General features: G+C 38.8%; 4 protein-coding genes across 7 annotated transcripts; 2 read left to right on the forward strand and 2 right to left on the reverse strand.

Annotated features, from left to right (window-relative positions):
- The first annotated feature begins 3,814 nt into the window (after positions 1–3,814).
- On the forward strand, positions 3,815–6,854 carry LOC126612482 (uncharacterized). 2 transcript variants are annotated; one of them, XM_050280908.1, is made up of 12 exons: positions 3,815–3,979; positions 4,198–4,446; positions 4,584–4,658; positions 4,749–4,807; positions 4,915–5,050; positions 5,128–5,224; positions 5,317–5,383; positions 5,547–5,645; positions 5,779–5,868; positions 5,974–6,128; positions 6,243–6,344; positions 6,427–6,854. In XM_050280908.1, the coding sequence occupies exons 2-12, from the start codon at positions 4,248–4,250 to the stop codon at positions 6,596–6,598; spliced, it is 1,251 nt and encodes a 416-aa protein (XP_050136865.1). In that variant the 5' UTR covers positions 3,815–3,979; positions 4,198–4,247; the 3' UTR covers positions 6,599–6,854. The 2 variants fall into 2 exon arrangements, with proteins under 2 accessions (XP_050136865.1, XP_050136866.1); XM_050280909.1 differs by lacking the exon at positions 3,815–3,979 and adding an exon at positions 4,025–4,060.
- Positions 6,855–7,057: 203 nt separating this feature from the next.
- LOC126612484 (CASP-like protein 1F2) lies at positions 7,058–8,149 on the reverse strand. Its single transcript, XM_050280910.1, has 3 exons — positions 7,831–8,149; positions 7,597–7,726; positions 7,058–7,511 (listed from the first exon to the last, which is right to left on the reverse strand). Exons 1-3 carry the CDS (start codon positions 8,052–8,054, stop codon positions 7,287–7,289), a joined length of 579 nt encoding a protein of 192 aa, XP_050136867.1. The 5' UTR covers positions 8,055–8,149; the 3' UTR covers positions 7,058–7,286.
- A 5,823-nt stretch (positions 8,150–13,972) lies between these two features.
- LOC126610453 (phytyl ester synthase 2, chloroplastic-like) lies at positions 13,973–19,486 on the forward strand. Its single transcript, XM_050278506.1, has 14 exons — positions 13,973–14,688; positions 15,336–15,387; positions 15,553–15,608; positions 15,860–16,018; positions 16,272–16,376; positions 16,508–16,608; positions 16,877–16,998; positions 17,198–17,306; positions 17,610–17,740; positions 17,950–18,322; positions 18,436–18,549; positions 18,647–18,732; positions 18,870–18,979; positions 19,077–19,486. The coding sequence occupies exons 1-14, from the start codon at positions 14,256–14,258 to the stop codon at positions 19,265–19,267; spliced, it is 2,142 nt and encodes a 713-aa protein (XP_050134463.1). The 5' UTR covers positions 13,973–14,255; the 3' UTR covers positions 19,268–19,486.
- Positions 19,487–19,956: 470 nt separating this feature from the next.
- LOC126610451 (uncharacterized) lies at positions 19,957–24,645 on the reverse strand. 3 transcript variants are annotated; one of them, XM_050278504.1, is made up of 7 exons: positions 24,282–24,645; positions 24,033–24,198; positions 21,993–23,740; positions 21,654–21,905; positions 21,377–21,457; positions 20,326–20,922; positions 19,957–20,149 (listed from the first exon to the last, which is right to left on the reverse strand). In XM_050278504.1, the coding sequence occupies exons 3-7, from the start codon at positions 23,301–23,303 to the stop codon at positions 20,096–20,098; spliced, it is 2,295 nt and encodes a 764-aa protein (XP_050134461.1). In that variant the 5' UTR covers positions 23,304–23,740; positions 24,033–24,198; positions 24,282–24,645; the 3' UTR covers positions 19,957–20,095. The 3 variants fall into 3 exon arrangements, with proteins under 3 accessions (XP_050134461.1, XP_050134460.1, XP_050134462.1); XM_050278503.1 differs by lacking the exon at positions 24,033–24,198; XM_050278505.1 differs by lacking the exon at positions 24,033–24,198 and having other exon boundaries at positions 21,993–23,762.
- Between the last annotated feature and the right edge of the window lie 20 nt (positions 24,646–24,665).

Here is a 24,665-nt window from a genome sequence, read left to right on the forward strand (position 1 = left end):
CGAGGAAGGATTGCTCTCTTCGTGCCAATCTCTTATTTTTCATGGCCACTTTTGTACGTACGTTGAAATTAGAAAAGAGATAGAAAGAGAAGATTTTGACATCAGATATAAAGGAAAGAAGAACAAAATCTAAAATAAAATCCTTCTCCCTTACCTATACAAGTAATATGGAACACTACGTACTAGTTTGGTACTGAAGTACTTTTATAAAAAATGGGTATAAAAAAAAATTGAGCTCAAAAATGTGTTTGGTAAACATTTCTTATTTTCACAGTTTTAAGTGAAAAAAAATGCTGAAAACGTGAAGCAACAAAAATGAGTTTATTCTCACAGCACAACAGAATCAAATTTTTTTTCAAAGTACAGTAATACCAAACCAGCACTACTACTAATAGTACTACCACTCTCCTCTCTAGATAATAGATACCCCTTTCTATTCCTTTTTTCTTCGTCTACCCATCCCTCTGCCTCACATCTCTCACTCAGCCGTGATCTCTAGGAGAACATGATTCCAGACTTTTCCAGCGGCATCGGTCAAGTGTCAACCCATTAATTGAGAATTGAGATGCCCCACTCATCCACCTGTTCTTACAATGTCAAATGCCTCCCCACGAAAACCATAACCAAATCTCCACGCTTTCTCGTCATTGACTTGTTTGATTTTACCCTCTAGCTCAATCGCATCAATTTACGGTTCAAGAAAAATGACTTTTGCACATTAATTTTTTCTATTCACACTCATGTTTATTTTCATCTTTAATGTTCTTTTAATTTGAGATATGCAAATGTTTATATCTAAAGAACCCTTTATTCAATCTAAACTAAATTATTTTCTTTCAAATACACCCATTGTTGAATATGAAAGAAAAAAGTTAATTTGACGAAAGTAACGTACCAGATTTGTGAAATGAGAAGTTCTTACATGTGGCCGACTGTGTGCAACTTTGCATGTCTCACAAAATTGGCGTGGCCACGGCCCAAAGAAACCTTGCTCCAATACAAGGGGCTCATGTTTTGTTTGTGCATGGCAGCTCCTTCTGTCAACTTATAAGGATTGACCTTTTTCAAATAAAAGGCCCAAAGACTAAAGTTTGATATGAGTGCATGAAAAAGCACATGTAATGTTCTATATTTCCGGCTAATTATGCAATGTTCCACGTTTTAAATTTCGTGTAATAAAATTGTATTTATTAGTATGAAACGTCATAGTGCCATCTTAGAAATATAGAGAATTCTCTCTCGTATGAACCTGTTTTTCAATTCAAAGTGTATGTGTAGACATCGAAATTTCGGTAAATAAATGTTGACCGATAAATCAAAGTTTCAGCGCTCATGTATTACATAAATTTTACACGTAGCGTGTGTCTAAACAAAAAATCGAGAATCATCGGAAAAGTCATCAAACAGGACACGTGTCAACACCTGGCAGAAACGACTTATTTCATCTGGAATATTATATTCAAAATTAGGCCTTGGAAAATTCTATAAATACAAGCCCATTTCATTCATTTGGGAAGGGGGGGAACCAAAATCATTAGGCAAAATTCATGAAGCTCTGAAACTCTGAAACTCCGAAGCTCTCAAGCATCCAGGTTCCCGAAGAATCAAGAAAGTGTTCTTCGTTCTTCGTTCTTTGTTCATCGTTCTTCCAAGATCAAGCACCGACGGCCCTTGGATTAACAATCACTAATTCAAGATCAAGCCTCGACGGCCCTTGAAGAAAGTGTTCTTCGTTCTTCGTTCTTCCAAGATCAAGCTCCAACGACCCTTTGGATCAACAATCATCCACCAATTCAAGATCAAAGCCCCGACGGCCCTTGAAGAAAGTGTTCTTCGTTCCTCGTTCCTCGTTCCTCGTTCATCGTTCTTCCAAGATCAAGCCCCGACGGCCCTTGGATCAACCATCCACCAATTCAAGATCAAGCCCCAAAGGCCCTTGAAGAACTTCCACCAATTCAAGATCAAGCCCGACGGCCCTTGAAGAAAGCACCATCGTTCATCATCCGTTCATCCAAGATCAAGCCCCAACGACCTTTTGGATCAACAACGTCGACAAATCCACACATACAACCGTTCTTCAAGATCAAGCCCAAAAGCCCTTGAAGATCCGTTCATCACTATTCTTCAAGATCAAGCCCAAAAAGCCCTTAAAGATCCGTTCATCACCATTATTCAAGATCAAGCCTCAACGGCCCTTGAAGAAACACTCATCCTCAAGTTCAAGCCCCAACGGCTCCTTGAAGATCCGCTCAAATCCACCTTCAAAGATCAAGCCCACGGCCCCTTGAAGAAACTTCCAACAGTTCATCCAAGATCAAGCCTCGACGGCCCTTGGATCAACGAAACATCCACAAATCAATACCTTATGGAGATCGAATCAGATGATCAAATTTGAGAGAGATTGTAACCCGAAATCATCAAATACAAATATTATTTTGTGCACGTTGTTCTTATCTCTTTCGTTTCAGGAAATTTTCGTGTTCACAGTATGATTTTCATATTTTAGTCCTGACAAGTCCGTTGGTGCTTGGCTCGACTCGTATCCACAGTCCTACATATACATGCTATATAGAGTTGAACTGAGTACGTAGGTAGTGAGTGTGTAAGCCTTAGTCTTGACGTACGTATACGCTAGTGCTACAAATTTTGTACAATTGTGTGGTTTTGAATTTATATTTGCTCTGCAAACCAGGCTAGCGTTACATGCATGTGTCCACATCCTTTTGGTAACATGATCGATGGATCTTACAAAGTTAATTAAGTTGTTTTTACATTAATTTTCATTTTATTGGAAACTTAAAGCATCTGACCTTCCTCCCCTCCTTTCCAAAATATTTAAAAATGGATGTGGCTATATATATATATATATATATATATATTTAATCATGAAGAATAATGATGTCATGCATCCTTCGTACGTGCTCGTGGGGTTCATGCATTGCGGTTTCATTGGCACTACTTGACACCCCCTGAATCTGCTTTTCTATCTCTCTCTGGTAGTTTTCAACACTAAAAAAAGGTCATATAAAAATGCACATGATGTTCTACGTTCAATTATTGTTGATCTTCGAGTACTATAGGCATAAATTATTCATTGTCACTTTGTTAGTGAGGGAGTTTGTAGCCTATTTGCAAGTTAACGAATATTTTTAATTTGCATGTGATTTAATATCCTAATAGATAAAATATGGATTCTATACTCATACGTCCTGAGTTCGAAACGTCTCATCTCCTTAATAATAACTATTAAAAAAATGAGTCCTTCCAACTTGAGTAACAAAACATAAAAGACCAATACATTATTTTCCTGTTATTCATTGAAATTATTGTCACATTCTAACCCATTATTTGACTAACATCGTAGATAATAGAGTAAAGCTAAAGAGAAATCCGAAAAAGTGATGGAGCAAATCTCGTCCCAAATTACCGGCATATGACGTGGCAGATCCAAGGACCAAGACATTTTATAGGAAAAATCAGCCAGCTGGTATAAGATGGTCCCCATGGGATCTCTCATTTGTGGAAAGATTTTTTATTATGACTGGTACACGGGATAGTATATCACGTGTTACTATACAAATAGTGGAATTTATGTGCTAAAAAATTAATATCTTAAACAATAAAATTTCCAAACACTTCTATTAAAACACGTAATGTACCTATTGTGTTCCCGTTCCAACTAAAAATTTCTGCTGCCTGCCTTAGCTCGCAAGCCACATGCGCACGTTCGTCGTCCACCTGGATTAAACAAACTCTTTCTCTTCGATGAATTTCAACGGAGGCTCCTTTAACAAAGCACAGAATCGACATTTCAACGTCTACGCCATGTGAGACTTGTCTCGGTCACTGAGCTTCCTGTTTCCAGATTCTCTCTCTACTCTCTCTCTCTCTCTCTCTCTCTCTCTCTCACATATCTGAGATAGAAATACAGATATGGAAGCTTCACAGCTCTCTCACTGTCCTATCCTCTCTGGAGCCAGTAAGTTATATTTCGGTTTGTCTTCTATTTTTATTCATGCACCATGTATCCATCTAAGATTTCATAGTCGGGTCAGCGACGGTCTATCTTCTAATCTCTCACTTGTTATTTACTAATAAACTTGTACACATTTTGGTGTTTGTTTTGCATTTATTGTTTTAATCTTTGTTTTTCTGATGGGGCTAAACATAGAGGTGGATGGCTGGTTTTTTGTGCAGGATGTTCTTGTTGTTATGTTTGAAACCAATATTTACACCCACAAAACAAAATGGGGTGCGCTTCTTCTGTTTATGCTATTCGAGGAAAGAAGAAGTTGACTGTCCCTGAAGTCGTGGTCTTTGTCCCGTCTACGCGAATCCCGGCTCAGTCTGATGTTCAAAAGCGTCTTAGAGGCCTCATTCCAAAAGATCTTGTTGACAGACTGTCGTCTCTTCGCAATCAGATTGTCTTAGTTGCAGAGGATACTGGTATGCTCTACCATCTTTTTTACATTAAACAGAAGAGGATCGGGAGAGATAATTGGCTCCTCAGTAACAGTCAATGTTGGGTTTCTGGGAAAATGTACAAGTATTTAGTTTTAGTGCAAATGTTGTTGTTGTTGCAGGTGGATCTGCTATATCAGAACTGCGGCGAGCATTGGAGGAGTACTTGTCTGTTTTAATTGGGCTCACCAAGAGAGGTTTGAAACTAGGAAGTTGCTACCACCCTCTCCCCTCTTCTCTCTCGTACACACACAAACAAATGCTAATTTGCATATAAAATGCAACAGAATATGGTCTGGAGAGATTGGTTGAATTCAAGTGGAAATGTTTGGAGGATGGAAAACAGGTAAATAGACCATCAAAAACTAGCTTTTTTTCAAGATGGGATAACCCGGATGATTTGTTATTAATTTTCCTTGCAATCGAGGTCTGATCAAATGTGATAACTTGCAGGAAGCATGTGCGGCAAACTCCTGGTTTGAAGTACTGTCTGTTCTGCACCTGATGGCTATGCTTACATTGTCGGAGGCTGACACCTTGATGATCCCGCTCGACCATTCTGGTTCGACTACAAGGACAGTTTCTTCAGGTTTGTACTCTTGTCCGCATGCTTTTATGATACATGTTCACCTGATGGCTAACCTTAACTATATTCTTTTCTTCCAGATTCCAAGAGAGAAGCTGTCGACTTATTGCTCAAGGCATCCGGCTACTTGGAATTCTGTGTCCGGGATGTCCTGGTTCGCATACCACCCGAAATCAAGTACGTAGAGTTGAAAGTAACATAACATTAAATTTGGGATTTAGACGGTGCCAATACTTAAAACTAATACATAATTTATGTCATGAACACAGGAAAAATTTGCCCAAAATTTTGCGGGATGGTGTGTTGGAGGCCATTTCTTATCAAACTCTAGGCCAGGTACTTTCTTGATGAGTGGAATCGATTTTCTTATGTTGACATTGACACCGATTGAGTATCAATGGTGATTTGCAGTGGAGAAACATGAATTAGATTAGTCTTAAGTTACAGTAATTGCTGGGAGGTAAATTTACAGATTTACTGATCCTGATGAAAAATACAGGGAACAGAAATCCAGCTTGGCTTAGCTGTTGAATGTCAGAAGGCCACATTGTCAGTTAAAAGGAGATTGGCATGTGAACAGTTGACCTATTTTAGTCAGGTTTGTATTCATGCTCTAGTCCTTCATTACTTCAATTCAAACCTACAGCTTATGCTTCTTTCGAATTTACTTAGACGACTGCGACTATATGCTCAGTTTCTATCTATTGTGTCTGTTCTGTTCTCGACATCAGGCCTATCACTGCTTGTCAGGATGCGACACAAATAATGGGTGCGGGAAGAAGCATATCTGGTTCATCAAATGGAAATTTCTCGAGTCAAAGGTTTTAAACAAAATCGATAATAAACCCAAATCTTATGATGTTGTTCCTCTTTCTGCATATGTACAATCAAGGTATATCTGTATCATATGTAAATTATCTGTGCAGGCTGCAGCATACTACTACCACGGCCTGATCCTTGACAAGGGCAATGAACCGTCATGCCACGTTAGCGCTGTGTGCTGTTTTCTTGCAGCGGAAGAACTTGTATCAGAGAGCAAGAAGGCTTGCTTAACCTTTTGCCTTGCAGCTCCAGTTACCAGGTGTATATTATTGACTCTTAATACTACCCTAAATAAGAGTCTTGTTCCTTTTTCATAAGCATTAATTGCCTTGATTATTCTTGATTTATTTTTTTCTTTGTTTCTAAATTCCAGGGCTCCTCCACTCTGGGGAGCTATGAGGCATTTGCATCAGAAAATTCCTGAAGTTGCAACAAGGAAATCCCAGATGTATGGCTACCTTTTAGAACAAGAAAAGTAAGGGGCCATTGTTTTCTCTATCTTCCTCAATTATCTGAGTCCCCTAAACATCTAATTAACCTTTTAATTACGGACGCAGGGTTCTACAAACATTGCCTGACCTACCAGAATTTCAACTGTCATTAAGACCTGATGACTATCAGCTACCTGAAATCGACCAGGCCTGGGATTCCGAAAAGTGGGAAGCTGAGGGCCAGACCTTGAAAGAGCACCTAAAAGATAGCGACGACGAGATTGAAACTCCAGAGTGATGTCTTTCGACCAGCACTAATCATGTTATTAGTGATTTAGAACAAGCTTAATTACAGATATCACATCACTATGTATATGTTTTATATATGATCATGTTCATCACTGCAATATGATGATCCAGGCAGTCAGACAAGCACATAAAATGGGTCATCCCCATTGGTGACAAGCTTGTTGAATTAAATGGCATGTCCTTTTGTTACACTACATATTGATGACAAAATACCTAATTGCAATCTAGGTGCCAATGAAATTAAATACTGCTCCCACATATTTTCTTAAGTTGTCAAAGACCCTATTAAATGTCCTCCCTTCAAAATTGAAAAGAAACGAGAAGAACTTACCTACCACTGGACCCAAACTATGGGGCGTTTCCACATTTGCGTCCCGTTACAGATACGTATCTCTGGTGATAGAAGAAAGAAAATTCCCAATACACAAATACTTTCTGCAACATCTCCTAATCAAAGAAGCCACCATTTCATCAAGCATCAAGGAGACAATTAGTACAAATAAATACGATTAATTGGCCCATAATTGCTACAGGGGGTAATATGTAAACTAAATCGTTAAGAGAACATATGTATAGCAAAATGATCAATTCAACACCCCACCACCACCACTATTCTGAGATTTTCGATGTCGTTTTCGGATGAAGGGATAGATCTCTTGTAAGTTGTATTGCTGAGTTCATTCAGTAGGTCGAGGCATGAGATTATGAGCAGCTATGAGAGTGAGAAACAAGTAGGCAGAGAAAGCCAGGTAAGAAAACGCAAGAGAAATGGTCATTTTGTTGCAGAACTCCTTCACATAACCGCATGTTGGCTGCCAAGTCATTTTCTTCTCCCCATACTTCCCCACGTACCCGATTGCGGTCGCGGCTGCGCACCCGGATATCATCATCACCATCATCACCTGTAAGTAACACAATTAACTAACTAATGCTGCAATGATAAATTACGAACGGAAATTGTTATTCACGCTCCAAAAATTTGCTAACCATGTCGTGCAAGAAGAGAACGAAGTAGTTTTTGAGGTGTTGAGACGGAGAACGGCGTAAGAAGAAGGATAGGAAGATCAATGAGAGCACTGAGAAGGCACACACCACAACATTAGCACCAACCAAGAACCTGTAACAACAGAAACCCCCAAAAGAAGTTAATAAATAAATAAAAGTGGTCATATCTGTTGTAAAAAATTGGATCTTTGATTTGCTTTTTGGATCTGGGTTTACTTGAAGGCAGTTGAGTAGGAGTAGTGAGCTTCGAACTTGAATCCGAACACGACGACGGATTGGCTGTTGGTGACCGTAACGGAGATGGCGATGAGTGTGAAGACAATGGCTGAGATTCTGAGAGCAACTTGAGCGGTCAACAAAGACATCCTCCGCCGTGGTACGCCTGAAGAAGTGACTTGGAGGACGGAGGAGCTATTCTCTTTGGGCGTCTCTGACGCCATTTCGATTTGATGATGGGTTGTTTGATCAGACCAATGGATACAGAAGACGGAGACAGTAGAGGAGGAGAGAGCCTAAATACATCAGAAAATGCAAAAGAATCTTTTTATCAAAGGTGGAAAAAGTCTTTGGCCAAAAAAAAAAAAAAAAGAACTTTAACGAAAAAATCCTGTACTGTTCACTTTAACGAAAAATCATATTTTTATACTAAAAAGTCAATTCTGTTACTATTCACTTTACCCTTTATTTTGTCCTTATCATTAAAACTCAAAGTTTTCAAGCCCTTTTCATTAGTTTTCCAAAAAAAAAAAAAGCCAGAGAAAATGGGATTGCGAGATAGAACTTGGTTGTTGAAAAAATCAGGGCAACCCTGCTGATGGCCAATCACAGTTGGACACATGTTTGAGTTGTGATAAAAAAAATCAACAACTTAGACACTTGTTCAGTTGTGATTGGTCATCAGTAGGAGTTGCTGCTGACCAACAGTTGTCAAAGAGCAAGGAGGAGAAAATCCAATGGTGAATTGCGATCTGAGGGTTTTAGAGATGGTAATAATAAGTGAGTCCAACCTAACTAGGACGGAAAAAGGAAAAGCTTCATAAATGGGTCCTCTGTCCGAATTTAAAGGCAAATTCTGAGAAAGAAAACACACAGTGTGGCATTCGGACCCCGGATTTTGAATTTTGGCGAAGACGTGACCTTGTTTTCATGCAAAGTTATAATTTGAACCATTTATTAAGTGTTTTTTTTTAAATATAAATTTTTTATAATGATCCTTCAATTTTAATCAAATGAGAAATTTTTTAGCAATGGTCCCTTAATTTTAATTAAATTGGAGAAACGGTCACTCAACTTTAATCCGATGGAGCATTGATTCGTCAACTTTAACCTAATTGTAGTAATGGTCATTCCAACATAACTCATTTTGACGGGATTTTGACGGAGTTGAAGAAAAAGGTCATAGCTATACTTTTTTTATGAATTAAGGAACTAATGGTCATTGATTTTTAGTTAAGGGACTGTTGCTCTAATTAAGTTAAAGTTGAGAGATGATTGTTACAAATTTCTCTAATTTTTACACTATTTTTCTTCCTACATTATTATTTTTTATTTCTCTTCATCCTCTTTATTTTATTCAAACTAAATGATAGAGAAAAATGAATAAACAAAAGGGGGTGGTCTACAAGAATGTGTGTGTTGAACGCGACTCAAATTAGTCATTGATGCAGTTAGCGGCTCTTGCTCAATTCTCTGGAGATTGAGGAATACTATTGAAGATATTAAGTGGTTGGCGACTTCTTTTGACTCTATTTCTTGGAAGCATGTCTTTAGAGAGACAAATTTCATGACGGACAAAGTGACTAGCATGTGTTTTAATGTTGCTACTTCCATATTGGGATAGAATCTTGCCCTCAAGCAACCCCCCACCCAAGCCCGCGACAAAGAACCCTCTACCATTTGATTGTACTAGAACTGGTTGTGACCTTCTTTTTATTTTATTTTTTTTCCTAAAAACCCCTAACCTAAGACCATGTTTATGGAGTAGCCACTACCATTGCGAGTCAAGCTTGTGGGCCTGAAATTTTGCCCTAAAGATTATGATGGACCGGTCCACTCATAGAAGCGGCCATAACAGTTGCTTGGTAATGGCGGCCCTAACTATCGGAGCGTGTATCCTTGTTTATGATTTTGTATTATTATACTTTCTCCAATCCTGGGCTAAATGTCAAATTCCCCCACTATTCTATCCCCCCCCAAAACCCAACCCAACCCAACCCAACCCAAGCCAAATCTTTGGGCTAAAAGCCAAATGCCAATTGAGGGCCAAATTCCCCCCAAGAAATAGCCCAGAAACACGTGGACTCTCCCTTTCTCGGCCCACTCTCAGCCCGATCACGCGCCCAACTCGCCCCACGCGGGTTGAACCCTTCAACTCCCGACAAGGTAGGCCTCGCTATCAATGCATGTGTCGGCCACCAAACCCAACCCAACGACTGGGCTTTTTGGACCGTTGGTTGATCCAACAGTCCAGATTCTAATTTTTTTTAAATGTAATTTTAAAATATATTAAATTCAACGGCTGAGATCGAATATAATAAAATCTAATGGTAAAAAAAAATAAAAATCTAACGGCTCAAATTTAAATCCAACTGCTAAAATAATTAAAAAAAATTATTTAACTCAAAATTCACCCAAAAACTCTATAAATACCTATGTATTTGTTCAAACATCTACACAAAACGCACTTTTCACCTACGTTCTTCCAATTTTTCTTTCTACCATTTCTCCTACAATATTATTTACACTATTTTTTTTTTGGTGAAAGTTGAACAATTGGTGAAAGTTGAAAGATTGGTGAAAGTTGAAGGTTTGTTTTGTGAAAAGATTTAGTGATTTTTCAATATTTATCGGAATTTAAATATTTTTATATTAAAATGTTCATAAAATTAATTTACGATAGTCCACTGAATTTAAAAAAAAAGTTAATTTAAGAAAAAAATTGGTCTAAATTCATTATTTAATAATCTCAGGCTAAAAGTTTAGGCCAGAAGGGTTAGAGCAGAAAAACTGTTTATAGACTAAAAAATTTGATTTTTAACCCAAAGATTAAAGATGATCTTATGAGAACAAAAAAGTTGGAAAATTAGGAGGTAGAGATAACATAACATAATATTGGAATAGAATGGAATTATAATTTATTCATGTGTGGTGCTCTGCGTGATTAAAGTAGAGGAAACTCCAACCGCCTAATCAATCAAATCATGAAAGAAAAATAAAAGAACATAGATCGGGACAAGTCACATGACTCGTGACTGAGAGTGACACAAAATTTCAATCATCGTGGCTTATTTCAAATCAAAGTCAAATTACAACATTCGTTGTTAAAATTCTAGTGCAATTGTGGAAGTAACTAGTTTATTTTTTAACCTTTTTAATAAAAGTTTTAAAAAATGATTATTTAACTGTTTTTGTCAGAAATTTTAAAGAGATCACCTAAAAATATTATTGCTTCATACTGTGACAAATTTCAAATTACACAAGTAAACAAATAGATGAAGCCATCAATAACTGGCACGTGTTGAATTGTAATTAATCATCACTCCTTGTCCTTATACCGTATTCTGTATATACACTTTATTTCTAGAAGAATTATTTTATAAAATGAAAATCCTGTGTTGGTTTAGTTTAGTGCAATGCAGGTGACTCCTCCTTGACCTTGAGGCTCCTGATTCAATTCCGGCCAAAAAAATATAGTAATAAAGTAGAACAAAACGCCAAAAAAATTTGGACATGACAGGAAGTAATAGTGACGAAAAATCTAAGAGCTTTATGACAGGAAGTAATAGTAATAATTTCAATTGTTCAACGTCTGCATTAGTTTATTATCTCCTGTGATGGAGTAATTGGAGTTAGGTATGGCAAAGTTGAAAGTATTTTGTTTGCTTCTTGCAACCTTCAAGAGCTTTATGACTAATCTAAGTGGATCACATCCCAACTACAGTTCTCTAATCAAATACATATCGATGCTAAACCAGCTGATCAACTATGAATTGGTATGTTCATCATGTGGAATAGTTTATCATGATTGTGACTTGTATACTTATTTTACTATTATTTGTGCATTATTACAAGTTTCTAATCAAATGTCGTAATATAATTGGTTAGAAACATAGGCCGATGCATCAAGTATCATAATATAATTAGTTAGGTTTATTTTATTTTTTTTCTAAGTTTCCAATCAATTGTATTATTATACTTGATGTACCGAGCCGTGTTCCCAACACACTAAAAAATTTCTCCTGAATCTATTCTAGACTTGAAGAGATTTTTCAATATGCCGTAATACGAGGCATATATTATATGTTATCATACAAGTGGATGAAAGATTTTTATTCAAATGTTCCTCCACTTGTATAATAACATACATATGACTTATATTCTCGTATTGCAAGCACACTAAAAAATCTCTCATAAACTTATAGAAGTAGTCCATCTTATAACCTCCATCTCTTACCGACGTTGCCGTAATGAGTGTGTGTACTCAAAAGTGGTTCCATCCCAAAAAACAAACGACTCCCAACCCAACCGTCCTTTTCTTTTCCTTCTTTTGTGTATTGTTTCGGTCAAGCAAGCAAGCAAGCCAGCAACGCGGGTCTTTTTTAGAGCAGTTCCACCGGAGGTGGAATAGCCCGGCACTCAGTGGAAAAAACAAGCTGGGACTCAGCCAATTCACTCCAGCCCATGGAATAGACTGCACCCAGCCTAAGCCAGTCCACAGGCCGACCTAAAATCGACAGAGGAAGGAGACGGGTCATTTGACGCCATGTTGACGTCATGGCTACCCCATCAACCCCCTTCCCCTGATAAATCCATATATTCAACACCATATCCCCCTTCCCCTTGCAAGCTCCGGCGAGACGACGACGAAGAGACCAGGATCGACTCTATTCACCATCCCAACCCCTCCCTCTCTGTTTCTCTCCTTGTTATCCGGACAACCACTCTCTCTTTCTCTCACTGTCACTTGCTCTTTCTCTCACTGTCTCCCTTCCACTCTGCCATGCCAGGATCCGCATGGCTTTGCCTGCGCCGAAGAAAGAACGAAGTGACGGGGGAAGGAACTAACCCCAATCTGAAACCCTATTCATAAAAAGACGATTCTACCCCTCTAACTCATCATCCAAACCATGGGATCTGAAGATGAGATGGGCAGCCTCGTCATTTTACACCATAAAAAATTTCTGGAATGGTGTGGTGCGGGAGCGTTGGTGTGGGGAGGAGGAGGTCCATTTCCAGAAGAAAAAAAAAGGAAGAAGTCAGAAAGTAAAATACCAAATTATTATTTTATAATAAAAATTAATAATATTTTAATAAAATTGACTAGGCTATTTAGTTTTAGGGGTGGAGATGCATTGGTCTATTACTGTTCATTAGAGTCTATCACTGTTCACTTGAGTGGATAAATGGACTGGGTGCTGACGCAAAGTCTTTAGGGGTGGACTTGCTCTCATGCACACTAGCCGTTCCTGTACTTTCTATTGCTGAATCACAAATCCATCAAATCCACTCCTAAAGTTTCTAACCATTTTACTACGGAAGAGGATCCCATCCAGATTTGCTTTGTCAGGATTTTAAGGATTTCCACTTGCAAACTATTTTCCTCAATCTCTTGCTAAGTTTCCTTTCAGGAGACTTTCCTAGATACCCGACAACGCCGTCATGGTATTCTGCGTTGATCATGTGAAAAATGTTAAAGCAAATAACCATGTGTTATCCGTTTGGAATGTCACAATGTCAATAAATTCATTTATACGATTAGTCATATGCAGTACTCCTTACATAAGTGAGACCCAGTACATGAGCTTGGGTGATGAGAAAATACAAAACCCCTTGTTTCGTATGTGTGGTAACACACGTGGCACGTATGACAATCACTTCTTTGATGGCACGTGGCACATATGTGTGGGAACACACGTGGTTGTATGCAAGTTGTCATGCATGTACGTGCTCCACGTTACCTGATTTGTGTTCTCTACGTATTAAGCTTTAAAATTCGCCATACGTGAGGTGACATATTGAGAGCTATTTCAATCCCAATCTAGTTTACTTATAAGCTTATGCAAGATCTCTCACATGTGATGATCTTACGTCTAACATGTGAACAACACAAACGAGGTGATATAGAATATGTATGACCGTTGAGCTATAACGTGACATTGAACCGTGAATATATTAATAAGCACTATTCAATGCGCAAACTAATCGGTTCAACTGAAATTATCATTACAATCTCGCGTACACAGACGTACCCAAGTAGACTACTGTAGCAGTGGCGTGCCATCCAACTCCTTACCTTTCTCATCTCAAGTTGGACAAAACTCCAAACGACAAAGACAGAAGCGAGAAAGGACAACGCCACGCTAGACAAACTAGAGCCGTCTCTCCGAAATATTTTTCCATGGAAACACTGAAAAATCTTTCCCCTCCTTTCCTCCTCCACTACTACTTACTTAGCAGTAGCACTTTTTGTTTAGTGCCCTTGTCAAATTTAATAATCTCGATTAAACGAGCAGTGTTCAAATTCTCTAATAATCATTATTATTCTTCAAATGATAGAGTAACTTTGACTGATAAGCGTTCAAATCTCTAAATACCGCCAGCCGGGAGCCATCGGCCTCCCCGCAAGCAGCCTCTGTTATTCCATGGCCTCCACCGGAGTTTGTCTTTTCCCCGCCCGCCTGCCATCCGTTATCCGTCAGGAACTGACGTCGTCATCATCATCCGGAAAATCTAAGTTCAATCCGATCTCGACTCCATTTCGGAGGCTAGCCGCTGTGTCTACTGACCACACTCCGACGAGCCTGACCACAGTGAATATCGGAAACGGCAAGGCCTCTGAGAAGGATGCTCATACGACGACGACAAAGTCAGCTGCAGAGACGAAGAGGCAGGCTGGTCAGGAGGAGAAGAAGTTGGATGCGGAAGAGCAGGGCCTGAGCTTGAAGGATTACTTCGAGCAAGCCAAGGATTTCATCAGCTCCGACGGTGGCGGTGGTGGTGGACCGCCTCGCTGGTTCTCTCCTTTGGGCTGCGGTTCCCGCTTGGACAATTCTCCTCTGCTTCTTTTTTTGCCTGGTAATAAAAATCACTCTGCTTTTTGAACTTTATCCAACTTTGACCTTTTCTTAAATCTCTGCAAATGACGGCATCATCATCACCATCATTACAAATGTGAGCTTTCAATTACGAGACAATGATTCTGATTTGCGATCGCTCACAGAGATAAAAGTTCAATGATTATCGCGCATGTCTAATTACTGCTCAAGCCTGTATTTTTGCCGCTCAACTAAAAATTTATGATTATTGGTTCTTAACTCATCAAACTGTGCAATTATGATATTTTTCATAAACTCTGTCAGAACTTTCATAAAAATGAGTCACGTGCCACACGTAAGGTCGAATCAAAAGGCAAATATGGAAAAACAAATGAGAAAAATTGTCCTTCGACTTTCACCCCATTAGAGAAATGATCCCTCAATTTTAATGCAATTGGATCAATAGTTCTTCAACTTTAACTCAATTGTAGCAATTGTCATTCCGACATGACTCATTTTGACGGAATTCTGACGAAGTTGATGAAAATGACCATAGCTACACTTTTTGATGAGTTAAGGGACCAATGATCTTGTATTTTTAGTTGAGAAACTATTGCTTCAATTAAATTAAAATCGAAAGTATTTGAATTCTTTTTTCCTAAAAAATATTTGGAATGAATAATGTAGGAATTGATGGGACTGGACTTGGGCTCACAAGGCATCATCAGAAACTTGGAAAGTATGTCCTAACTCAAATTTGTTTCTGCATTTCGGAATTAATTTTTTTGTTTTCCAACTTTTTGAACTGAATAATTTTGTTCCTTCTGCTAGAACTAATTTTGTTTAGTTAATTGATTTGATATCATATATGTTTAATTTTTTGTTTACTTGATGATGTGTGAAGGATTTTTGATGTCTGGTGCTTGCATATTCCTGTAAAGGATCGAACACCATTCACAGGTTCTTCCTTCTCTTTGATATGCCTCTGTAGTTTGTACTGATACAAACATTAGGTAGTTTCATTAGCATTGTTGATCTTGTGTGGCACAAAATGTTTGATTCACTCGGTCCTCATAGTATTCGTAACAGTGGTGAAAATCATATGTGAAGATAAAACGGCGCACCTTGTTCCTGTTTTCCTATTTGGTTGGATGAAAGAGATCGATGAATTCCTATATAATTTGGTCCTTCTATTAATTTCCATGTGTCAGACCTAGTGAAGCTGGTTGAAAGAACAGTTCGATCCGAGCATCGTCTCGCTCCAAATAGGCCTATTTATCTTGTTGGAGAATCTCTTGGAGCATGTCTTGCGCTTTCTGTGGCTGCCCTTAACCCTGATATTGACCTTGTTCTAATTTTGGCTAATCCAGGTAAGACGCTCCTCAAACAAAGTTCAAAGATTCCGGGATAAACGAGTAGTAAATAAGCATGCTGATATACGAAAATTCATGTATAAACTGTATTAGTTGACTAGGTCCATTGAATTTTCACTAATTCATCTTAGATAAGCGCAAAATGCTTAGCATTTCTATAAAAAACTAAATGATTTAGCTCTAATACGGAAGCTATTCAATTGATACTTTTGCTCACTCGGGTTAGCTCCTACCTGGTATCCATGTGCAGCTACGTCCTTCAGCAAGTCCCAACTTCAACCATTAATACCTTTACTGCAGGTCATTCCTGACTCACTTCCTCTTAGCCTTCCTCACATAGTGAGCTCAACGACAGGTCTGCTTTCTTTATTCCACCTTTTATTATGTTCGTTGCTCCAAGTTATGATGAATTACTGGCTCGAAGTTCATGTACTTGCAACAACAGAATTTTATTGAACAACCTGCAACTCTTTTTCATGAATTTAGGTTTTCTGATGGGTAACTTGGTGACGGGACTTAGACGTCCTCTGCCACAGACAGTTGAGAAGCTATCACGTGATCTTCTTGCGTCAACGTCTTACCTCTCTGTAAGACACAACTATGCGACAAACTAACAATGCTTTGTTCGCAAGTTTTCAAACATCGGATCAGTCTATACATTCAAAATGTGTTCAATCCTCATTCCATATATGGATGCTTATGATGTGTTGTTTTCAAGCTTCTGTTATGTAGCATTATATGTTATCACTAGTATAATCCATACCCCTGAAGTCAGTTAAAAGAGGATCGGTTGTCTTCTGATCTTTCATGTTTATTAATTGTGTTTGCGGAAAGAATTAATGGTTGAAGCCACAGGCTCTTGGTGACATCTTACCTCGAGAAACACTTCTGTGGAAGCTACAAATGATTAGATCAGCATCTCAATATGCCAATTCACGTCTCCACGCTGTGAAAGCTGAAACGCTGATACTTTCCAGGTCTACTATTTTTTTTCAAGGCTACACAAAGAGTTTGCAAGTAAACATGTAAATAGGGTGTAATTTGAGTTTACGGAAATTTATTGGAATAGTTGTGATCTGCTCGTCAAGTATAGTCATGCATCGGAGCACTTTACTGCTTTCGCCTGTCATCTTTCTAGAATGATGGGGCTAACTTAACTTTTATTTGTCCTATAAGTGGACTGGATCAGTTGTTACCTAGTCAAGCGGAAGGAGAAAGACTCAAACGCACCCTTGCAAAATGTGAGATTCGTACGTTTGCCAACAGAGGTCATTTCCTCTTCCTGGTAGGATGATTTCTATATGTGCATGTATACATTACATTCTTATTGGTGATAGTATAAGCCCTGATAAAACAAATGAATTTTCTCTCTGCTACTTTCCAAACCCAACATCTCCAAGGAAAAAAGTTAAATGGTAGAGTTAGATACTTAGGGTCATTTAATTGGAGTAATGGATCAACTTTTGTTGAATTAGCTACTCTCTGCTATGCCTGAAATTCCAATGCTATGCTGTTATTTTATAACCAGATTTTTGAGTTTGTAAGTTTTTACTTTGATACGTATATTTGTTCTCGCAATCCATGGCAGGAAGATAATTTTGATCTGGTAACTGTCATCAAGGCCACTTGTTTCTATCGTCGTTCCAGTACTCATGACTTTGTTACTGATTACATACCACTAACGCCTTCAGAAGTCAAAAATATAATTGAATCAAACAGGTGGGTAATATTTTCCTGGAATTTACAATTGCAGTTGTACTTTCTGCTATCTTAGCTGTGTATGAAGCCCCCAAGACAGTAGCTTTATTTATCCGTGTCGTATTATATTGAGCCACAGAAGAAAGAGCTGATGGAAATTATGCATAAGCTGGCTACAATATTACTAAACCTCTAATGTGTAATGTCTGATCACTGTGCATTTTGTGTAGATTTTTAACCATGGCCACTAGCCCAGTCATGTTCTCAACTTTAGCAGATGGGAAGATTGTGAGGGGCCTTGCCGGGATTCCTTCCGAGGGCCCTGTATTGTTTGTTGGTTATCACATGTTACTGGGGTTTGAAATGGCTCCCTTGGTAATTCAGATGTTTGAGGAAAGAAACATCCAATTGCGAGGAATAGCACATCCGATGATGTTTATGAAGTTCAGAGAAGGAAAGTTTCCTGATCCCTCTATTATATTCGACACAATCAGACTTCTGGGTGCAGTTCCTGTCTCTGGTGCAAACTTATACAAACTCCTCTCCACCAAGTCTCACGTCCTACTATATCCAGGTGGAGTGCGTGAGGCTCTTCACCGGAAGGTAGCAATCACTTTATTATTGTTATTATTTGTCTCTGAGAAGACTAGATAAGCCTAGAATTCCAATTATCTTAGTGGACCAGTTCCACTGAACTGAACTTGGAATATTTCCAGGGGGAGGAATATAAGTTATTCTGGCCACAACAGTCGGAGTTTGTGAGAATGGCAGCTAGATTTGGAGCCAAAATCGTACCTTTTGGCGCTGTTGGAGAAGATGATATTGGTGAAGTAAGGCTCCTCGTTAAATAAAACCACAGGTTTGCTGAGCTTTGGTTATTCACACCACTCATTCTCAGAATAATTATTGTCTCTTCTTTGTAATCAGCTTTTATTGGATTACAACGACCAAATGAGAATTCCTCCACTCAAGAAGTCTATACAGGAGGTAACAGATGAGGTTGCGAAAGTGAGGTAATCGATCTGAGATGATATTTTTTCGTTGATTCCAGTAGAACTTTCGGTCTTCGTGTGATTATACATTTCCTTGTCATCCTTGCTTCGAAAGATCAACGTTATGGTTGAATGTCAATGCGATCTTGTGATAACAGAATTGGCGTTGGCGGGGAGGTAGGAAACCAGGATGTACACCTGCCGGGAATCATACCGAAATTTCCAGGCAGGTTCTATTATTATTTTGGAAAACCAATTGAAACAGAAGGTAAGTTCTGCATACTTGTTCATGTGTTTACGTATGATCAATTGTGCAAGCTGATTGACTTAATTTGAACGTTACTGGGAACAATGTCCATGTGAAGGGAGGAAGCAGGAATTACGAGACAGGGAGAAAGCTCATGAACTGTATTTACAAGTGAAATCAGAAGTTGAGGATTGCCTTGCTTATTTGAAGGAGAAAAGAGAGAAGGATCCTTACAGAACGTTATTGTCTCGGATACAATACCAGGTCAGACATGGCTTCACATCTGAAATTCCTACATTCGATATCTGATCGACGAAGATATTCGTCGATGATCTTGGCGATCGACGGACAACCTCCTTGAACATCCTTGGTCACAAACACAGGATAGCTCATCTCATCACTTGACTCTAAAAACAGACCGTTGAAGAAGAGGGCAATTTGATTCAAAATTGTATGGTCTGTGGTTTAGTTGTAAAATAGTGTAATATTCAGGCCTTTTTATAATAATATCACGCTTATGGTTTTGGATCCTTGTGCCCAAATTCATGTGCCGTCCTTTTTCATTACATTTCACTCAGGAATGCATATGCAGGTTTAGTTAGTCGAGTTATTATGTTAATTCTGCTGGACGGTTGAAGTCGGAATTTAGAGTTATATTTTGAGAAACATCTGCTTAGAAGAGCGAGTTGCTTTTGATACTCTTTTATCATAATTAAATTTGAAATTAATAAAATAAATAATGATTTGATTTAAATCCCCTCTTCAAATTTTGGATTCAATAGAGCTTAAGGTTTTGTGCCATTTTGTAAATATAATTTAAACCCCTCGTCACTTTTGCGTCAATTAATTTCCGTGTTACAAAATTCAAACACGATATCTGGAGTTTCCCTCAAAAAATAACAAAGTTAGCGCAATGGCCCGGCCCAAACTAATTTCGGTGTTACAAAATATCAGTCCGCATCACCATTCACCAACCAACCAAATGAAAGGCAAAACTATTGACCCAATTCAGTTTTTATTAATTTGCACAAAGGTAGAACAGGGTTAGTGTCATTTGAGATGAAATGACCAACTATATATGTATATGTGAGAATATGTACACGGAGGAATACAGTAAACAAAAACAACTTGGACGTTTCAGTTGATGTCGAAGTACTTTGGATCATCCGGGAAATGGTATTCCACGTTCAACTGCGATTAAAAGATCCAAAGAAACAAGAGAGCATTATCAGCTAAGCTTGCACAATATTATTGCACATCGCAAAGACGAATGCAAATTTATAAGCAAAATTCCGTTCATCAAGAGCACTTTAGTTTTGATATGAGTGTGTGATGTGTATGCATGACCAAGTAAATATGCACATTACCTTTCCCTCGTCAGCGTCTGAGTGGCGTTGAGGGAACACCACCCTCAAGTCATTGTACAGGTAGAACCTGCGCTCCCCATCCATGTCTAAGCCTGTTCTTTGTGGTGTTGATAGGGGATCTGATTTGCACCTCTGGACTGACCGAGAACTTTTTTTAGGAAAAGGGCATATGAAACGGAGATGAAGAGCATAGCGAAGAGCACCATTACTGCTTTGGTTAACCCTTGAACAGCCATGTACATGTTTCCTGTCGGTTCCATAGCATGCATCAACACACTTGCGCTCCTTTCCGTTGCTGCTTCGGTACTCCTCATTGTTGAAGCTCTTCTCAACTAGGAACGAAGGAATGGACACCCTTCCCGTTTTAGGGGATACCTTGGACATATCCCCCTCATCTATGGAATCCACAAAATTAGAGCCTTCACTTCTAATTTCAGTTTTCTGATCTACAGATCTTGTTGTATGTACAATGTGTACTCCGGCTGTATTCTCTACTTCCTTCGCCTCTATCACTTTTGAGTTCAAATCAGTCTTCCCTTGTCTTGACAGGGGAGAATTTGGGCTGCATGCTAAGGTGACCTTCTGGCGTAAGAAAGTCTACTTCGTTTTGAACAGATGGGAAATAAACAAAAAAAAAAAAATTAAATTAGCCTCAGAAACATGGAATATCATAAGCCACACGACATAATTTTATAGTCCCTTAATGTTATTATAACTACAAAATCGTTTGAAAATCCATCACTGCAGCTTTAAAGCAATATAATTCAAAATTTGAAGTTAAGTTATACGTAGCAGATCTATTTTAATGCATCTTGCATATGTTGCCAGGTAAGCATATATCTGTACTTGTGAATGGTTCTAAAATGAAATTCTAGACCACGGTCGTTGTACTTAAGTTCTAAGTTGCAACGTTTTTCTCCTTGGATGTAGGATTACAACTCTCTGCTATATCTCAAATTTATAATGATGGATAAATTTCAACAAATTATATTTAACACAAAGTTCGTAAGCATCACATAGTAACAACAAGATATGAACACACTAAACTTACTTTGCTACCAGCTGGCATGTCACTTAAATCATAGTTGCAAAGAAACGTATGAATAGGTGTCTTCTCAGGATTGCTTAGAACCTGCATAAATCAAAGTATGGAGAGCTTAATTTAGTATGCTTAATAATGATAACCCATCACAATGTAACATGCTACACAGAGTGACGATTTCAACAAGTAATTCAGTCAAACCAGTACTCTGGTAATGAAAAACTTGACCCTTCAATATCTCTGGCAATCAGATAATAAAATGTATGCAGGAACAGACAACAAATACCAGTTGTATACGGCCCTTCACAGGAATACGCAGGCGGCTTGTGACAATCTGTGAACCATCATTGCTAAGGCCTTGTTTAATCTTTTGTCCTCCACTCCTATTCAATGCAGAATTTCCCGAAAGATGTATGGATGCGCAATACAATAAATAGCAATCACCTTCTACACTAGTTACTGAAAAAGGAAGCTTCTGTGATTGCGGAGAAAAGTTTCCCCCAGTGATGCTCAGCACAGCCAGAAAACCATCTATTCTCTACATATTTAAATATTCCAGCAGTTATAACATAGCAACAATGAATAATGTACAGGATTTACTACACAAGAGAACATTGACACTAACCTGACTGGGTTTGCCTGATATGAACCGACCAGACAGTAGAGACTCTTCGAATGAACCAACCAAGGATCTCTGAACAGAAAGGCCACTCAAACTTCTAACAAACCTCATGCAATGGGAGTTGGGAGCTGACCCGTGGGCGTGGGACAAAGAATAACTTACGCCAGTACTGTTCTCTAGAGAAGATGGAAGGAATTCCCTGTGAAAAATATCAACATCTTCAAATAGTTTACTAGCAATCCTAAACTCCCCTACTTCAGGGGAAAAGGGAATGTCTGCATCAGACTTGTAAAGTGTTTGTTTTACATTCCTTAAGGTTGAATGACAATCCTCCAACTCTTTGTCGGTAGTCCTGCAGCCCCCTGCAATTTTCAATCTTTCAGACAACCTGGGGCCAAGAGGTGACAAAGAATGGAAAGGTGAGATCACTTCCTTCGGAGATATTGATATTTCCCCACTTTGGATTTTTGCATTACTCCATTTTGTCAACTCATCATGTCTAGGTGAAGATCGATAACTATTTTGAGGTACAAGATCCTTGTTTTCCAGCAAAGGGCCATCTGTGAAAAAACTGGTTTCCATAATACTATCATCATGTAGCAATGGCATGCTCTTCTGCTCCAAGTAACTAGACAGAGAACAAGTTGGCCTGGTAAAACTACCTTTGATCCCAACATTTGCTTTCTTATGATCATGTGCAATAGGTGTACTAAAATTATCACCCATAGCAGGATAATTTGTTCCAGAAGTTCTGCAACCAATGTCCAAATGATCACCTTTAAACTGGTGTGGAAAAAGCATAGTATTCAATGGGGACAACAATCGCTTCCTGACTAGTGACCCACTGGTCACAGTTTCATTAGTTGTGACATTAACTGCAGAAGAAGAGTGAACAAGACCACATGAAACACCCCTCGAATCATCATTTAGAGAACTTGTTCCGGTCGATTCAAAACCTACAATCCTAGAAGCAGGGGTCTGAATATTCCGTCCATTTCTTGCAGTGATCTGATCAGCTTTATCAACAGAAACTATTGAAGAACCATGAACATTGTTAGTGACGTCCACGGTCCCTCTAAATCTAAGTGAATCATCTGGGAGCTTTGAAAATTCTAGGGAGGTTCTAGTCTGGTAATCTCCTAAAGAGGAGCATAATGGATTCCCTCCCACTTGGCTTGCACCGCCACCAAGCATCCCATCCATATCACACGCGCTCATACTAGAAAATCGAGGCGGGCTTTGTAAAAAGGAGCCCGGAGAAGGAGCTAGCACTTCCTCAGAAGTTACAGTTGAGGGCACTTGAGGCAATCCCATTTCTAAATTTCACAGGGTTAACCCTAACTCTAGTCTCTTTCTTTCGTTTTTTTTTTTTTTTTTTTCTAGAATGGGCAGGGCTGTCGAGGATTCGAGGGAGTCGGATCAGATCAGCTCATCAATTGATAGAGCTGCTATTTCCAATCCAATGAAGAAAAAAATTTCCAACTTGCTATGCTGCCACTACAACTAATAAGTGGTCTTAATCTCTCCTTCAATTAAGAATACAAGTGGTCTGTAGAAGCTACTACTAACTGCTAAGTACCTACCAAGGGGAGCCAGAATTCAAACATTTGAGTTACCACTCTTTCCAAAGAGATGCTGAAGCACATGGGAGTCGTGTGAGGATCACGAGTAGCGCGGATCTTCAGACCTCCGTAGCAGCAAGTCATGAAACACACGTAATTCATGATTGCCTGAAGAATCAGTAGCTAGGCCTGAAACAATATTCGCATGAATCTGTATCAGTACAGAAAAGAAAAGTCACACACGAAAAACGTAGTCAGTGTTTGCATTGATCAGAATTTTGGGCCAATTGAAATGCACATACAACTACATACACAAACAATGATCGCACAGAGTAGAACAAATTGTTTAGTCAATGAATCTAATCCTCGAAGCTCCTCAAAAATCAAAAGATTAAGATTGTCAAATCATGATCAAAGCATTGATCGGAATTCCGAAGAAAAAGTAAGAGCAATCCAACCATCCAAGTGGTGTAGAACGTACGTTTACTTGAGACGACAAAAAATTATATGAATTTGGAAATTTCACCGTCGAAGAGAGAGTTGAAGAAATGGATAATTGAAGCATCCAAGAGCAAGATTAAAGAAAATCAAAGCAGGTGGATAGGATCAGCGGTCATGGATGATATTTCGGAATCCGTTTGTTTCATCTGCTGCAGTGAGTTAGCAACAAAAAGAAGAAAATCAAAGCAGTAACAGAGATTGATTAGTAATTGAGTAGCAGAAGACGCACCGAGAGAAGCTGTGATGAAGCAATCAATCATGTCAGAAAATCACCATCCATGCAAACTGTGATCACTCTACAATTCGATTAACCACCACCGACGCTTGTGAAATCGGATGCGGTTGAAACCAGAAAAAAGAGAAGGTTTTGGTTTTGGTTTGGTAGAGAGGGAGGCAGAGAGGGAGAGAGGCAGAGAGGCAGAGACCAAATACAAAGTGGAGTGTGAGTCGGAGGGAAGGAGAAAAGGGAGAGGAGGCTCAGTTTATAATCGCAATCCAAATCCCAATCCCAAAATACGAGCAGCACCATTTCCATTTCCATTTTCAATTTCTTTTCTTTTTCTCCGCTGTAATTTTCAAAACCCCCAATTAATATTTAAAAACGCACTTTTCC

This window comes from Malus sylvestris, chromosome 17 (genome assembly GCF_916048215.2).
Source record: "Malus sylvestris chromosome 17, drMalSylv7.2, whole genome shotgun sequence".
Classification (NCBI taxonomy): Eukaryota; Viridiplantae; Streptophyta; class Magnoliopsida; order Rosales; family Rosaceae; genus Malus; species Malus sylvestris.

Bases quoted from the DNA above. Each gene is read 5' to 3' on its own strand.
- LOC126612482 (XM_050280908.1), top strand. From the start codon at position 4,248: ATGGGGTGCGCTTCTTCTGTTTATGCTATTCGAGGAAAGAAGAAGTTG. The intron at 5,646-5,778 runs GTTTGTATTCAT...TCTCGACATCAG, and splicing joins AGTTGACCTATTTTAGTCAG to GCCTATCACTGCTTGTCAGG. The intron at 6,129-6,242 runs GTGTATATTATT...TCTAAATTCCAG, and splicing joins CTTGCAGCTCCAGTTACCAG to GGCTCCTCCACTCTGGGGAG.
- LOC126612484 (XM_050280910.1), bottom strand. From the start codon at position 8,054: ATGGCGTCAGAGACGCCCAAAGAGAATAGCTCCTCCGTCCTCCAAGTC. The intron at 7,727-7,830 runs GTAAACCCAGAT...CTGTTGTTACAG, and splicing joins TCCTACTCAACTGCCTTCAA to GTTCTTGGTTGGTGCTAATG. The intron at 7,512-7,596 runs GTTAGCAAATTT...TGTTACTTACAG, and splicing joins TTCTCTTCTTGCACGACATG to GTGATGATGGTGATGATGAT.
- LOC126610453 (XM_050278506.1), top strand. From the start codon at position 14,256: ATGGCCTCCACCGGAGTTTGTCTTTTCCCCGCCCGCCTGCCATCCGTT. The intron at 14,689-15,335 runs GTAATAAAAATC...TGAATAATGTAG, and splicing joins TCTGCTTCTTTTTTTGCCTG to GAATTGATGGGACTGGACTT. The intron at 18,323-18,435 runs GTAGCAATCACT...GAATATTTCCAG, and splicing joins GTGAGGCTCTTCACCGGAAG to GGGGAGGAATATAAGTTATT.
- LOC126610451 (XM_050278503.1), bottom strand. From the start codon at position 23,303: ATGGGATTGCCTCAAGTGCCCTCAACTGTAACTTCTGAGGAAGTGCTA. The intron at 21,906-21,992 runs GTTAGTGTCAAT...TTAAATATGTAG, and splicing joins TATCAGGCAAACCCAGTCAG to AGAATAGATGGTTTTCTGGC. The intron at 20,150-20,325 runs GTAATGTGCATA...TTTTAATCGCAG, and splicing joins CAGACGCTGACGAGGGAAAG to TTGAACGTGGAATACCATTT.